Genomic DNA, 16,951 nt, shown 5'->3' on the forward strand with positions numbered 1-16,951 from the left:
CGTGTGAGGTGTGAGGTGTCAGTCTGCACCTAGTGGGGGATGTCTCCCAGTTAGGCTACTCAGGGGTCAGGGACCCACTTGAGCAGGCAGTCTGTCCATTCTCAGATCTCCACCTCCATGCTGGGAGAACCACTGCTCTCTTCAAAGCTCTCAGACAGGAACATTTACATCTGCAGAGGTTTCTGCTGCTTTTTGTTTAGCTATGCCCTGTCCCCCGAGGTGGAGTCTACAGAAGCAGGCAGGCCTCCTTGAGCTGCAATGGGCTCCACCCAGTTCAAGCTTCCCAGTGGCTTTGTTTACCTACTTAAGCCTCAGCAATGGCAGGCGCCCCTCCCCCAGCCTTGCTGCTGCCTTGCAGTTAGATCTCAGACTGCTGTGCTAGCAATGAGGGAGGCTCAATGGGCATGGGACCCTCCAGGCCAGGCATGGGATATAATCTCCTGGTGTGCCTTTTGCTAAGACCCTTGGTAAAGTACAGTATTAGGGTGGGAGTTACCCGATTTTCCAGGTGTTGTGTTTCTCAGTTTCCCTTGGCTAGGAAAAGGAATTCCCTTCCCCCTTGCACTTCCCAGGTGAGGCGATGCCTTGCCCTGCTTCAGCTCTCGCTGGTTAGGCTGCACCCACTGACCAGCACCGACTGTCCGACATGCCCCAGTGAGATGAACCTGGTACCTCAGTTGAAAATGCAAAAATCACCCATCTTCTGTGTCACTCGTGCTGGGAGCTGGAGGCTGGAGCTGTTCCTATTTGGCCATCTTGGGCGCCCCCCACTTCATACTATTTTTCACTTTTCCAATTCATCTGAAACTATTTCTATGATTTTTGTAGGTCATATCTAATTGAAATATTGGTAATCATTCAATTCCAATTATATTGTCATGCAGCTATAATGACTAAAATTTACCTTTAGAGGGGCAAATAAAAGAGGTTAAAAAATTAAGAAGTCAAAATAAAGCTTGTTCTGTTTTTAGAATGTAAATTACTGTCATCCCCATTGATCACTCCAATAAATGAAATTAAGATAGATGCTTTGTAACCTTAGAAAAAGTGCTTTATTTAAAACTGAGACAAAATACAAAATAAGAATGTCTAAAGACATATCATAGAAACAAAAAGTAAAACTTGTAAGAAAATTGGAAAAGTTGGGCACAATTATTTAAATGCTATTTAGCCTACACTAAATTTAGTTTTTTTGGGCTTTTTTTTTTTTGAGACAGGGTCTTGCTATGTTGCCCAGGCTGGAGTGCAGTGGCACTACCATGGCTCACTGCAACCTCTGCCTCCTAAATTCAAGCGATTCTCATGCCTCAGCCTCCCGAGTAACTGGGACTACAGGTGTATGCCACCACGGCTGGCTAACTTTTATATTTTTAGTAGAGATGGGGTTTCACCATGTTGGTCAGCCTGGTCTCGAACTCCCCGTCTCAAGTGATCCCCCAGCCTCAGCCTCTCAAAGTGCTGGGATTATAGGTATAAGCCACCATGGCCAGCCTTAAATTTAGTTTTAATAATAATGTTAAAACAAAATTTAATAAGAATTTTAGTAAGAATGTTAAAACTAAACTTAAATGTAGGCTAAATAACACTTTTATTTAGCCTAAATTATTATTAAACATTATTATTATTCAACATTATTTAAATGTTATTTAGCCTACACTAAATTTAGTATTTTTGTTTGGTAGAAATTCAAAATGCATAGTTTACACATTTAATATGTCCCACATAAAGCTTACGTTATTTAATGCATCTTGTGTCACTCTCTAAGCTCATGATGCTTTATAAGATTTTTATTTAGTAATAAATTTAAAACAGCAAATAAATGTTTAAAAATTAGCACAACCTAAAAGTAAAGCAAGGTATATTTTTTAATATCAAAGAGTGATTCATAAAGTGGACACTGACTAAAACATTAAAATTATACACAGAAAAGATCCACATCAGCCAAACACAGATGTGTTTACAGATGTAAAACCCAGATAGAAGCCAAAGAGGGGAGATTAATTAACACCATAGAGCCCATGCAGAAACCCCACTTGAGTGTTGAAGCTTATAGTGGCTTATACTTTGTAGGAAAGGTTAGAACCCATAGGCACACTGATTTAGAGATCTGTATAAACATAAAGCAGATTAGAAGCAGAAGTGACACTGATGCAAGGATCTATCAACACTAAAAAATGAAAAAGGAGCTGGATGAGGTGGACACAAAAAACGTAGTTTCATTGCTTCTATTTTCACTTAAGAGGTGTAAAATTAAATAAAGACGTTTTCACCTACATTTTTAAAACAAATTGGTGCTAATTTCAGATGCCTTGAAAGCTTACTCATGTAAACGTTTCCTCAGAGGAAGGAGGAGACAGTTAAATGAGTACTACCAAAATAAAATAAAACTTGATAATGAATTTAGATACATTGCTCCTAATAATGTAGTTGTAAGGAAAAGAAATCCACTAACATCCAGATTGCTTTGAATTACATCAAGAACAATATTCAATGAGCCTTAATAATTGTAACACCCATTTCAAATATAACTTCAGGGATATATCAAAATAAGCCTTATGTGAAACACTATTTTTCCTTAAAAATTAGCATTTTTTAATTTTTAGGATAATCCTAATAATATTCATTCTATTAAACATAAATACCCAAATAATAATAGGCACCAAGAAGAAAAAAATGTGCATGTGGTTTAAGTAAAAGAACTCACAAATTTGCAACTTAGGACATCCACAGAAAATCAGTTCACATAGTCCAGAGATTGATTATATATTGCTATTAATTCAGACATAATTGATTCTGGATGACTGTGACCCAAATAAAACATATGTTGAATCTCCACTCAATGATAATAGTAATGTAACTAACTAAATCCATATTGCTTTGTTACTATTTATGCTATCAAAACCAGACTTTTCCCAACTTGTGAGCCACCACACTGGCATTCCAACAATCTGTTATAAGTATGCCTAAGACATTAATCATTTGGGTGTCTGAGGTGGTCAGTGACCTCCAGTTCCAAGCAGCTTGGTACCTTTACCCTAGAACATTACAGAAATGTTTTAATTATCTATTTGTGCCAGAACTGGGCTAAACCATACTTGCCAACCTAATTGATTCTGTAAAAGACATAATTGAAAGTTAATATTGAGCATCTGGAGTTTTGTTTCACTTTTCCTAAAAAAGAAAAATAACTTATTTCTGGAATTTCCTTAACTAGCCTGAATGTATCTAGTGTTAGTAGCTCACTACTTCAAAAAAAATAACCAGGTTGCTTTTCGGGGGTGAGGAGGTGACACCAAATAAACTCACTAACATAAATAGCAGCCAACTCACATTTTGAACAGTATAAAATAAATGTTTCAAACACCTAAAGACTCAAGACAATTTTCTACAGAATATATACCAAACACAATTCAATCATTTATAAAAACGAGGACTCAATTTTCCATTAATGAATATTCACCTGAGTCCAAATTCAATTGTTGCAATTATTTATTCCATTCAGTCTTTAAAATCTTAGAAAGCAAATTAGATTAATGGCTCACCAAATAAGTAAAAATGCTGACAACTTACTGCATCCAATTTTCTTGCCCTCTGTTGTTTATCGCAAGGGTTGTCCGCATAACCTTGCTGTAAGAGGGCTTTCCTATCCAGAGTTGTAAGGTCATCTGTGTTGGCTTCTTTATGCTGCACGCACTATGCATGAAAGAAATAAATGAAGCATCATACACATATTTAGAATGTTTGTTTTTAACAAAATATGGGAATAGATAACCACGGAATATCTCAGTGACTATTTGTACAGCAGTTAAAAGTACAGGCTCTGAAAATCAGATTGCTTATATTTGAATCCAGCTCTTCCAGTTGCCAGCTAGATGACCTCTCTGTGTCTCAGTTTACTCATAGATAAAATGTGAATTAATAATAGAAATTACTTCACTAGAAACAAAAAGGATTAAGAGATAATACATACCCAACACTTTATAAAAACTACTTGACACAGTAGGCATTACATAAAAGTTAGCAACTATTATAATTATTATTGCCCAATTTGAATCTTTGAAAAATTAATAAATGTGGGCATGTCTACTCCATTATAAAACTTAATTCAGAAATAAAATACTAAAAGATGAGTGTAATCTTCGAGGTAAAAGATTATTTGGGATGCTAAAGAGATAAACATCAAATTGTTCTTTGACTATGAGATGTGTTTATGCTACCTCAGCAAAACAAAAAAAAAGGTTCCAATAAGATAGCAACTTGCCAAAACCTTTACAGATTTCAAGATTTCTTCCTCCCAGGGCTTATTCTTACTTTAGATCTTCCTTGAAAGGTCATACTCTACCTTAATACTCCTCTCTGTCTTTATGACCTTTGATTGCTGTATAAAATTTTGTTATATATTTGTTTAGGCTTTATTGCTTGCCTCTCCTAATGTAAGTTCCATGAAAGCAGAAACCTTGTCTGTCATTTTTATTGCCATATCCCTGGTTGCAGAACAGGATAATACAACGTGAGCACTCGATAAATATTTATTCAATAAACGAATAATGAACCTAGCTTAGGTATTTACTATTTAAAACTCAATTTATGAGGATACTTTATCATTTTGTTTACCCACTAATATACTTCTTTCTAAATAGTGATTTATTTAAACAGGCACCAAAAAATGCTTAGCATTATATAGGTAAATTAAGCAGATTAATTTAATGCATATATTCAAGTGTAAGCAAAGCACTGTATTTTGTTCAGGTTGAAAACACTTTCGAAATAATTTTATTTTGTGTCAGCTTGTTTTCAACCTTTTACAAAAGGAAAACTGATATTTCCACTTAATATTTCAAATTTAACCTCCCAAAAGCAGACTCCTTTACAGTCTTCCCCTACCTCCAGTTAATGGTAACCCTCTTAGGCCAAAAGCCTTAGATCCATTCTTTTTTTATTTTAAAATATTTAATTGACAATAAAAATTGTAAATATACAGTGTGTACAATATGATGATTTGATATACAGATAGATAATGTAATGATTATCACAATCAAATTAATTAATACATCCATCACCACACATAGTTACCATTTGTATTTGTCTGCGTATATGTATGTGTGTGTCGTTAAGACACTTAAAATCCACTTTCTTATCAAATGTCTAGGAAAAAAATATAGTATGATTAACTGTAATCACCACAAACACAGTAGTTCCTCAGAACTTATTTATCATATAACTGAAAGTTCATATCCGTTGACCAAGTCCTCATTTTCCCAACCCCTCCCCCCAAGTCCTTGGCAACCAATATTCTACTCTCTGCTTCTGTGGGTTCAACTTTTTTAGAGTCCACATATAAGTGAAAACATAGAGTATTTGTCTTTCTGTGCCTGGTTTAATGTCCTGAAATTAATCCTCGTAAAGTCATTCTTGGTCTTCCCTTTCTCTCAAGTCTACAATTAATCCATTCAAAAATCTTCTTAGCCCTACCTTCAGAATCTATCAACAACATGACTTTGTGAGACACTACAAGGTTCCAAGTCTGAAGCTACCATCACCTAGGTCCAAGCCATCATCATCAAATTTTGCCTCGATTATTGTGACAGCCTCCTCAAAGGTCTTCCTGCTTTCATCTTTGTCCTATTCTCAATAAAGACCATCCTCAAAAGAACAAAGTAGCTTTCTGCCTCACAGAAAAAGACAAAGTCCTTACATGGCTTGTGTGACCTCCCTGAGCTGCCTCCCAAACTCCCTTTAACTCTCTGACCAACCTTCTTCCATCTCTCCCTTGTTCTCCCTCTTCTGACCACACTGTCCTCATCAATATTTCTTAAACACCCCTACTCATGACACAGAGTTTCTCCTGACTAGCTTGCTCCTCAGGTGTGTGCTAAAATGCTATCTTATCTAAAGGTCTCCCCTGTGATCCTATACAAATTGCTATCCCATACCCAAAGCCCTGACTTTCCTAGATCCCTTCTATACACCACACTTTTCACGTGTGTCATACTAGCTGGGTTGACCGATTAATCATTCCATTGACTGATTTTTTTTTTTTTCTCCTTGCCATTTCCTTCCATTAGGATATAAGCTCTTTAGAGGCAGAAATTTTTGTCTGTTTTATTCACTGACTTACCCCCAGTGCCTGGACAGGGGTATTGCGTAAAGTTAAGCACTCAGCAACTATTTGTTGAAAGAATAAATAATAAATGAATAAATTATATTGATCATTTATACAATTAAAAAGGTTTCTTTAGAGTGAAGAAAGAGATATTTGAAATGAATAATAAGTACAATTAGGAAATTAAGATTATTTTCAACAAAATTGAAGTTTAATGATTTTCATGTTTAATTTCAAGATGTTTCATTATTTTAAAAATAGACATGTACACATAAATTTGCATTTTAGGTAACAAAACAATCTGATAACAAGAGATTCATCAGCTTTTATAGTAAGTGGAAGGAAAACTCAACAAAGGAAATTTACCATTAGAATTGCCATGGTTTGGATGTTTGTCCCCTCTAAACCTCATGTTGAAATTTCATCCCCAATGTCGGAATGGTGTTTGGGTCATGGAGGTTGATCTCTCATGATCAGTGTTGTCCCTTGGAGGTGAGTGAGTTTTCATTTTATTATTTCCCAAGAGTGCTGGTTGTTCAAAAGAACCTGGCACCTCCACGTGCTCTCTTGTCTCCTATCTTGCTAAGTGATCTCTGCACATGCTGGCTTCCCTTCACCTTCCGCCATGAGTAGAAGCAACCTGAAGCTCTTAACAGGTGCACAGTCTTCAGCTTTCTAGCCAACAGACTCATGAAGCCAAATAAACCCTTCTTTCTTCATAAATTACCCAGCCTCAGGTATTTCTTTACAGCAACACAAAATGCACTAAGACAAGAATCAAGCAAAGTCAAACTTCTATTTTACAGTTCAACTGATTATCAGTTGACTCATGTATCAGACTGATTAGTTAGCAACTATAGCCTTTAGTGATTGCCTTGGATCCTAAATATTTCTAATCTTAGCTTTGCTTTACCAGTAAAGAGAATCAATTTACATGTTGATCCCTCCTTTAAAGAGGGGCTTATATTTCTGATATCAGGGATGTCTTCTATTTCCAGAGATTACTAGTGTTAATTCATATAATTGTAATAGAATTTACTAATAGGCCACTTATATAGCAGTTTTGATTCTCATAATGGTATAATTTAAAAAGACATCAAATAAGTTCCTCAAACCCCTTAAGCACAAAATTATTATACAGAATCTACAGAAATGCTTTTTAACTAGAAGTTCTTCTAAAGGAACCACTAAAAACATATTAAACTTAATAATTTCACACCTTTAATATAGATTCTAAAAATCAAAGCAGCAAAACAGCATATTTTCCAGAAGAATGTAGGTGCATATTGGCTTCTATAAAACTCTTTATTCTTACTATATAAATACTTACCAATTTTATGGAAAATCTGCAAATAAAATTTGTTTTTCTCTTAAACCAAAAATAAAAGAAGTCCTCATTTGAATTTGCACTCAAGGAAATAAAAGTTTTACTTAAAAAACATTTTGAACCATTTTCCTGCCATTCAGTAAAGCATGTGCTTACAGAAACCTTCATTCTGTTTTCCCAGTATCTATACAGTAATCTAAATATCACTCTGTATATCCTGCAAACAATACATGGTGAGACGCTAAAAGGTTATGAAATTATCTTGCCTAGTATTATAGACACCAGATTATCATATTTCTGTGTTTATATTTGGGTCTACAAAAATGTTTTTAAAATAAGAAAGACTAAATAATCCCATTAATTTTGTTACTCTTTCAGCTAAACACTATGTAATTTATTTAATTCTAGATAGTTTCTACCGGGTTAAAAAATAGTTGACATGTCATACCTACTTATAAATTTATTATTTTTTAGCTACAGAAAAATGCTAAGCAAATACAACATTAAAACCATCCTGAAAACACATTATTCTTACAAAAAGTTAACTGAATTAAAAATTCTATCTATATATTCTCTTCTTTATGGCCACTAGTATCCTATTTTTCAAATTATTCCTTCCAAAAATCAAGACTGACTTTTTATGTATGATTATGAAAGCCATTACAATTATTATGTTTATTATTATATTCATTAATAATGAATTTATACCCAATTAATATTACATAAAAACATAACAATTTCAGCAATTCATGATGTTAAAAAACCATTTCCCATAATGTGACAAAAGACAGTAATGAAGTGATGGTAGTTTTTGCACAAAACAGACTATAAAGTCTCAAACTACTTATCAATTTTAAAATATAGACTGTCAGACCAACTGAGTTCAAGACAGCTACATCAACAAAATACGTAATACTGTCTTATTTCTAATCCCAAGGTACGTGAAAAACTTCTATCAGAGAAAAAGTGACTAAACTATATGGCTATAACTTTTTTGTCAGAAAATGATTACAATAACCCGTTAAATTTGTTGTGAAGAACAAACTAGCTAATATAACTAAAATATTTACAACAGTCCTTGATAAACAGAAATAAATGTTAGCTATTATACTTATTATGACTAATAGCAAGACATGTCACCCAAAAAGAGATTTCTATAATACATGCAGTTTTCTTTAAATTTAATTAGAATTTTTTAAAGCCTCATACATTACCTTTTCATCTATCTTGTTTCTTGGAGACTGTTGATGTGTAACATTTGAGTTTGTATTCTCTGCATCTATCTGACTATACTGCTTATAGCCCTCTTTCATTTCCGTTTTATATTGCTGATATTTTAGTTTATATTTCTCTGTTGGTGCTGGCAAATTTTCAGGTATCATGTTCTGATCCTACAGGTAAAAAGAAAAAAGAATGCTGTCAGAAAAAAATTACTAATTTTCCTTATTGGAATTAACAGGTTTATCATTTATCTTAGCATTTACTCCTTAAAAATGACCATTATAGTCAATGTTCTAAGCAGAGATAGTATTTAAGACATTCAACTGGTATAGACAGCATCACTGACCAATCAGAGCAGACAGAACTGCTAAGAATGGGCACTTACCTTAAATACTAGTAAGCTTGTACCTTGTTTCCTAGCTGAAGATCCATTCTGGTTCCAATAGCATTTAAGAGGAGAAAAATTGATTTATCTTTCTTCTTAGGATTTTTAGATAAGCTTTTCTTCTGCCTCAGAAGAACTCCACTGTTAATCTTTCTTTTCATAATAGACATAGCAATTGAAGATCACTAATACTGAGCATTGGTTGTCATTTCTAGAATATCAAGATATTCTATCTATTTGCAAACATGGAAACATTTGCAAATAAAATCTGTTTTTCTCTTAAACCAAAAGTAAACAAATGTCCTCATTTGAATTTGCATTCAAGAAATAAAAGTTTTACTTAAAAAATACTTTGAACCATTTTGCTGCCACTCAGTAAAGCATGTGCTTACAGAAAACTTCATTCTATTTTCCCAATAGAAAACAGTGACCTAAATATTATTTGGTTCCCTACCATATTTCCATGGGAGTGAGAGATAATGGAGTCAGTGGATAAGAGAAATCTAAAGGAAGTGCTATACAAATACAAGGGCATACTGTATTGACCCAGGGAGGGACAGACACTCCAAAAGGAGCTTTTTTATACAGCCAGTCCAATCCTTGAAAAGTGTTGAGGATATCCATGTCTAACCCAGAGAAGGATGAAGCAAAGCTTCAGGATATTATTCATGCAGTTTTCCAAAATGAAACTAAGAACATGAATAGAGTCAGCTATATGAAAAGACTAACAAAAACAGAAAAGCCCTACTCCTATACTAGTCAGGATTTATATTCACATTGTGAACAAAACACTAGATATGTTTGAAGCATAAACATGTCCCAAGGAGACAACTTGGAATGAGCATAGCTACTTACTCCATAGTATCCCAGTAGCCTAAAGTATGAATCAGTTTCCAGGAGACCAGTCTTACATTGCTAAACTAGCAATATCTGATCTAAGAGTTTGCCATATTTTAAAAAATTCCTCAATTCCATATTAGGATATACCTGTACTTTACTGATTTCATGTAAAAATTTTAAAATACCAATTTCAATGTGTGACAAGATGTAAAACAAGTAAAAAATCATTTCACTAACATTATGGTTTGGTATTCTAACACATAAAATATTTAAACTTGGCAAAACATCGATTGAACATAACAAAATTTTTTAATTTTATTGAGATTAAATTCAGTGCTAATAATGCATACTATAATTCTGAAAATTGATAAGCAAATAAATACTAGCCAATTTATTTAGATGATGCTGAGTATATGGAGTTTGACATGGTGTGACCCAACCAAGAGTAGAAGATGAATTTGGCGGGTTTGCTGTACTAAGTGGAATATATGAAAAATTGTCCTAAAAAATAAAATTAATGATACTTCTTATATTCTATGTGTAATATTATGTTTTAATGTTTATTATATTAAATACTAAATAAAAATTACCTCATCATCAGAGTCAACAAGGCTTCCCAAATCAAGTCGTGGGACCCTGAAAGAAATAATCTATGTATCTCGTAACTTTTTAACATGAAATTTTAACAACTGCAAATCTTATGTGTTACATCTTTTATAAACAGGTACACTGAAACCAATGGTGCCGTGGCTTCTACTGGCTTGTGATAGGCTTTTGTTAAATGCTCAGTAATTTTTCAAGCTGGTTGTTAAACCCATCCATCATTAAAAATATATATAAATTTACAATTAAGTTATATTAAAAATAAATACTCAAAATTCATCACTTCCCGATGATTTCACTGTACTTTGCTATTATCTGTGCTCTAGAGATTATCTATGTCTATCCTATCTCTATGGTAGTTTAATAGTGTGCACCTCTTTCCAATTCTGTGCTCAGTGATGTCATATAGGTACGCTGAAATCAGCCTTGGTGGGATTATTTACACTGCAATTGGCAAATGCTATGAATAGGACTTGGTTTAATATTTGGTTGATTTCTGAAACTGTAACAAGTGTTGGAGAAAAATGTTAACAATGCAGATTCAACCTAAAATTATATCATGTCTATACCTGTCACACAGTGAATAGCCTCAAAACACACTGAAGAAATGTGGTTTTATATTCAAAACTATTATTTGACTCAGCAAAGAAATCACTCATGTCACTTTTTAAAGTAAATAAAAATATTAACCAATATTCATGCTGGAACTACACAGGTTCATCAATTGCAACCATAGGTTAGCTAGAGATACAGAGTTCAGCAAAAAAACAGAGAGACAATTATGTGAAAATCTACTGGCTCTATGGAATCTACAAGAGAGACTATATATTTGATTAATATTTGTAAATTGATTGCTACATGTCCTTTATATCAGTAAAAGCTACAATCAACTTAATATATGCTTAAATTTCTTTATAATAAACAAGTAAAATTTACAATAAACTTATAATACACTTTCAGAAAACCAGTCCTTAAACTTTTCTCTGTACACAAACAACACAGCCATTGTTACATACTCAATATCTTGGATCTAGTGCTTGCACCTAACTCTATTCTTTATGTCAAGATGAGCACACAGGTAATCTGTCACACAGAACCACATAAATGTTGATGTTTATTCATTTTGATCTTCAGAAATGTCAATACTCTCTGGTTTAGCCTAGGAAATTACTAAGTTTTTAAATTTGTATTTTTAAAGAGCCTCTATAATCTAAAATACTTGAAAGAATAGAAAAATCGTATTATTTCAAATTTTAAAAGTCAAAATAACATATAACATAAAATACAAATTAATATATTCTAAACCAAAAGTAAAATAATTTTAAGATTGATAAAATTGTCATATTCCTCAAAATTAAAACAGACATAATTATCCTTAAATTCATGTCAACTATATGAATTATACAAGGATAAACATTTACATATCTCTTTAATAAATGCATATAGTTGAATTTTCCAAATAAAATAATATTTTCACTTTTTCAGGAAAATGTAAAACATATTAAGGAAAATAAAAAAACCAAAGAAGTATTACCTATAATTCTACCATCTTATCACAAAAGCTATTTTAATTTTGGTATAGTAATTTTCAGGCTATCCATATGTGTATAGATTTTTCTGTGGTTCACAATCATAGCTACATATATAATTTTGCTTTCTTTTTTAATTAGTCAATGTATGATAAATATGTGCCCATTAAACAGTCCAAATGTGAAGAAACGTAACTTACACTGGTGGGCAAGAATTCCGGTTTGTCCATGATTCAGAAGTCCACCTTTGCTTTAATTTAAAAAAAAAAATTTTGAATCGGTATGAACATGAATATACCCTTTATACTTTAAGAGATATACAATGAGTCAATGCAATAAGGCTAATTATATTTTTTCTCAGTAAACGCCATATAATAAATGCGTATTAAGCCCCTTCCTACTGTGCTTGAGACACAGATAAAACGGCAAGCAAGACAGATAATCCCCACCCACATAGCACTCTGCTGGAGACCTTCTCTCAAATAAACAGTAATGGGAAAAATCAGACTGTAACAGAGTAACTACATAGCAGTATACCCAACCTACTCTAGGGAATTTGGGAAGCTTATTTTTGTTTGTTTGTTTTGTTTTGTTTTTTTCTTAAGGCAACCTTTAACAGGAGTTCTGAAAGATAAGGAGGAGTTAGCCAGATGAAAAGAGAAGAAAGAAAATTGATTCAGCTAGGAAACAACTTGTGTTGCACAGGCCTCCAGATAAGAGTCAGCATTTGGAAAGGGGTAAAATCCAGAGTGTGAGGGGGGTAGGGCCAAGTTGTTACATTATAGCACAAGTTAGGGAACTTGGACCTGGTTTTTAAGGTAATGGGAAGACAGTGAAGGGTTTGAGAAAGAAAGTAACAAACACATGCATGTGTTTGTCAACATTCCATCTTGTTGCCAAAAATATTGTGCAAAGCATGAAAATTACAACAAGCTTAGCCACCACGAAATAGAAGATATATATGAGTCTTAGGAGAACTTCAAGTTAAAAAAAAATAGAAAATAATTCACCCATCAGCACTTACACCCTATTTCTGAAATGTTACCTGACTTGTGCTTTTTTTGTGATATTGGCAGCAACTGTAAAAATTACATTCTACTTTTTGTCTTTTTTTATATTTTCCTTAAACAGATACTCTTAAATAACAATAATTATACAATAAGTTTAATTTTAAAAAATAAAACTAATTCAAGCAGTGGCAAATTTTCAAGTAATTATTATTTTCAATTTTGGTGGTTCCATTCTTCAAATCTAGAAAATGCTGATCCTAAATATCTGTAAATATAAGTAATCACAAAACACGAAGAAAAGGTCAAAAAATTATTTAATAAGTCATCCTGAAAGAAGAAAATTATATAGTTCACATACTTGTAGTGGCTTCTTTCTTCCAAAGAATGGCTGAATTTGGCTCCTAGAAGTGGCAGCAACTCCTTTAACCTCTAAATCCATTCAAGTTCCTGTATTTATCATGCAGTATACTTTGAAAAAGGTAGAGTAAATGTTAAATGATAATTCTTACTCTAATTTTAAATAAGTCATACAAATTACCTAACAAGTTTACCTGGAAAAAAAATCATATGGTTAATCACTTTTGGTGCTTTTACCAATATCAGCTTTTTGTAGGGCAATCACATTATGCCCTGTGTTAGCATGAATAATGGGCCCCCAAAGAAGGCCATGTCTTAATGCTCAGACCCTGTAAATATACCACCTTACATGACAAAAAGGACTTCAGATGTGTTTGAATTAAGAATTTTAAGATGGGGCGATTATCCTGGATTCTCTGGTGGGCTCAGTGTAACCACCAGAATCCTTATAAGAGGGAAGCAGAAAGAACAGAGTGAAACAGAGAAGATGTAAGGATGGAAGCATACGACAGAGAGGGGTGAAGATGTCAAGCATTCTGGTTCTGAAGGTGGAGGAAGAGGTCATGAGCAGCCTCCAGAAGGCAGAAGAGGTAAGGAATGGATTTTCCTCTGGCGCTTCCAGAAAGAACCTGCCCTGTTGACAGCCTGATTTTAGCCCCTTAAGACTAATGTTGTACTTCTGACCTCCAACTATAAAATAAATTTATGTTGTTTTAAACCAGTAAGTTTAAATTTTTTTTACAGCAAAAATAGAAAACCAATGCATCTCCCTCTTCTGTACTACCACCATGAGATATACCTTTATTTCCTTTACTCATTTCCCAAACCTTTATGAGTTTCGGTTTTGCCAGAGTAGCCTGATGAAAATACTTTTAACAAGCAGTATTCTTCATCTAGAACAAAGAATAAAATGGAGTAAATGGTCCAATTAGTAATAACGTGGTGATTGGTAAAAATGCTTACAAAAGGATGTTGAAAGTAATCAATTTGCAAATATGTACAAAATAAAAATCAAATGAATACATTTCATTGAAATTTTGTATATTTTATATTTCACCTTTATATTACTAAGGATAATTTCACATTTAGATATTTATTCATACTTTCTTTTTCTATAGTCTTGGATTTATTTTAACAATAAATTATTTGTTTTGTTTTTTAAAGGAAAGAGAGCATGGCATCCTGCCAGCTTGGAATTAGACATACATTGTAATCCTGATTTTTGCCACTTTCACATAATTTAAGTTTGAGTAAAAAATCTTTATGAACCAATGTTTCTACATAATAGGTAAAATGAATTTAATGTTAGTACTTTTCCTGTTAGAATAATGTAACATTCAATAAATGGTAGCCATCATTATTATTAAAATATATTTTTATTTCATGGCCAATGAAATCTTACCTGAAAGATATCCCAATTCCTAACTAACTTATCTATATGGTTCTCTTCACCCCATCCCTAGAGCCTCTTCCTCTAAAAATTCCTTGCCATAAGCCTAGAATTCCACTCTAAGTCAAGTCAGAAGACTTATCAACCAATAGTAAACATATTCTGGGAAAAAAATACAAATCATTAGACTCAAAAATTCTCCTATAGCACTACAGATGGCTTTCTTTCCAGAACTATTTTTCACAAAGAAGCAACTTTTAAAAGTTGCTATTGTTTTGTTTTGGAGGCCAGGGTTAGGTTGGTTGTTTAATCACACAAATTATTGTATTTGCAATGATGATTACTCGCTAACCAACCCAAGTTGAGATAAGGATGCTGAACAATCAGCAAAGTGATTTTCTCCACACATTAGTCTCTCAATTGTTTATATCCTAGTAACAGTTATAGCTATTTCAAATCACTATAGGTCATTTCAAATCAGTATAATTTATTTGCAAATTTAAAAAGCAGCAACATTTAAATCCTCAAATGTCCAGGACCCCCAGTTCCTCTACTTCCCCAATCAGGACAGTCTTCACTCTTCACTGTCATTAGATTTTCATTTCCCTAATAAACTGTCAAGACCATGAAAGTTCGTGTCTCCTGCCCTTAATAAAGCATAGGTAGTAAATATTTAGTCAATAGTAAATTAATGCATAGCAAAATATATGTATACATTTTACACATATTCTTAGATTCCTTTCATTTCTCTGCATCTAACTGTAACATAATCACAAGGCCAACATATAAATTCTATCTTCAATTAGATAAGATGTTTAAAGCATTGCATTATAACTATTAGTCCTTAATGCTAGACTGTAAGCCTCATATTTGCTCACCCTACGTCTCAGGATTTAGAAAGCCCACAATGTAGTAGGAACTTAACAAATGTTTTTTAAATAAGTAAAGTCAGTTAATTCAGAATGCCATAACACAAAGGTGGTTAACTTAGATATAGTAAGAGTATTCAAAGGGCAATGCCGTCATATATGGAACACTTCCGGATCTATAGAATTAGAGCAGTCAGGCAACTGACACCCTATGTAGATGATTTTAAGATTTTGACAGGGCTTCAAAGACAAAAACAGCTCAACCTTCTGATTTTCAAACCGAGCCAGCTGAGACCCAGAAAAGTGAACTGTACTTTGCTAAATGGTTTGCCAGTTATTGCAGACCCGAATTCACTACTTGGGTTTCAGATCTCTTTTCAGTACTACATCCTCACTGGTACAGGTAGTAGAAGAATTCGAGGGGAATTAGCTGTATGGACTAAAGAATTAGAAATCTAAACTTGGTGGCACAGGAATCAGCAAACAACTGGCTGTGAGCAAATCTTTGAAACCTATGCCAAGGGTTGTCTTTGTCGTTAAGCACTGAATATCCAGCTGGGCTATATTGGAGCTAGGGAGTAGCAAAAGAAAGGAAGGGATAGCACTTCTAAATGGCTTCTTTCCCCAAATAGCTGCATGTCATGGGGTGATATTGCTAGCATATAATAAATACTGTTGGCTAATGTCTTTAGCGCTACCAAAAATAACTGAACACACTTCCCATTTCCCTCATTTTTTTTTTAAGGATGACTATTTCCACTTCCAATTATTATCCCTTCTCTCTTGGTAGTATTACTGGCTATTATGTTACTTATACCAAATCAGAAAAAAAGTGAAAAAAAAATAAACTGATTTAATTCAGCTCATAAATAAGGAAAAAAGAAAGAGCTGTAAATACAATTAGTATTTAAGCTACATGAAGGTAGGGACCAAGTCTATGTTGGATCCCACACGACTACAGACCCAGATATCTGAATTCAAACTTAGGTCATTCCTAATTTCAAACAAAACAGAGTAACACCTTTTTCACCCACATCACTCCCCTGGCTCCCAAATTATATTATACTTCAGAGCACCTGCAGTGTAGCAGAAGGAATTCTCCATCCCCTACCTATCTGGGATTCCTACACAGGACAGGCGAGGGGCACAAGAGACAGCTAGCCTGATTTCACCTAACAAGCTCAGTAAGAAGAGGTTCAGAGTTAGAAGGGCTGGGAAAATAACTAGCGCGATTCCTTTAAAAACCGCCTTCAGAAAGCTTCAGACAGGAGAGTCTGGTCAGTCCGGGCCTGAGTCTGCAGGTTGCCCGGCAACTGG

General features: G+C 33.7%; 1 protein-coding gene across 1 annotated transcript in view; it reads right to left on the reverse strand.

Moving 5' to 3' along the window:
• The window catches only part of LOC105540673 (calcyphosin-2-like), a 20,191-nt gene extending 3,453 nt beyond the window's left edge, over positions 1–16,738 (reverse strand). Inside the window, 7 exon segments of the mRNA XM_011981365.1 lie at positions 3,571–3,693; positions 8,645–8,821; positions 10,264–10,377; positions 10,467–10,512; positions 12,209–12,258; positions 13,377–13,486; positions 16,711–16,738. Coding sequence (XP_011836755.1) covers positions 3,571–3,693; positions 8,645–8,821; positions 10,264–10,377; positions 10,467–10,512; positions 12,209–12,258; positions 13,377–13,486; positions 16,711–16,738 — 648 coding nt within the window.
• Between the last annotated feature and the right edge of the window lie 213 nt (positions 16,739–16,951).

Source organism: Mandrillus leucophaeus, unplaced genomic scaffold (genome assembly GCF_000951045.1).
Source record: "Mandrillus leucophaeus isolate KB7577 unplaced genomic scaffold, Mleu.le_1.0 Scaffold225, whole genome shotgun sequence".
Classification (NCBI taxonomy): Eukaryota; Metazoa; Chordata; class Mammalia; order Primates; family Cercopithecidae; genus Mandrillus; species Mandrillus leucophaeus.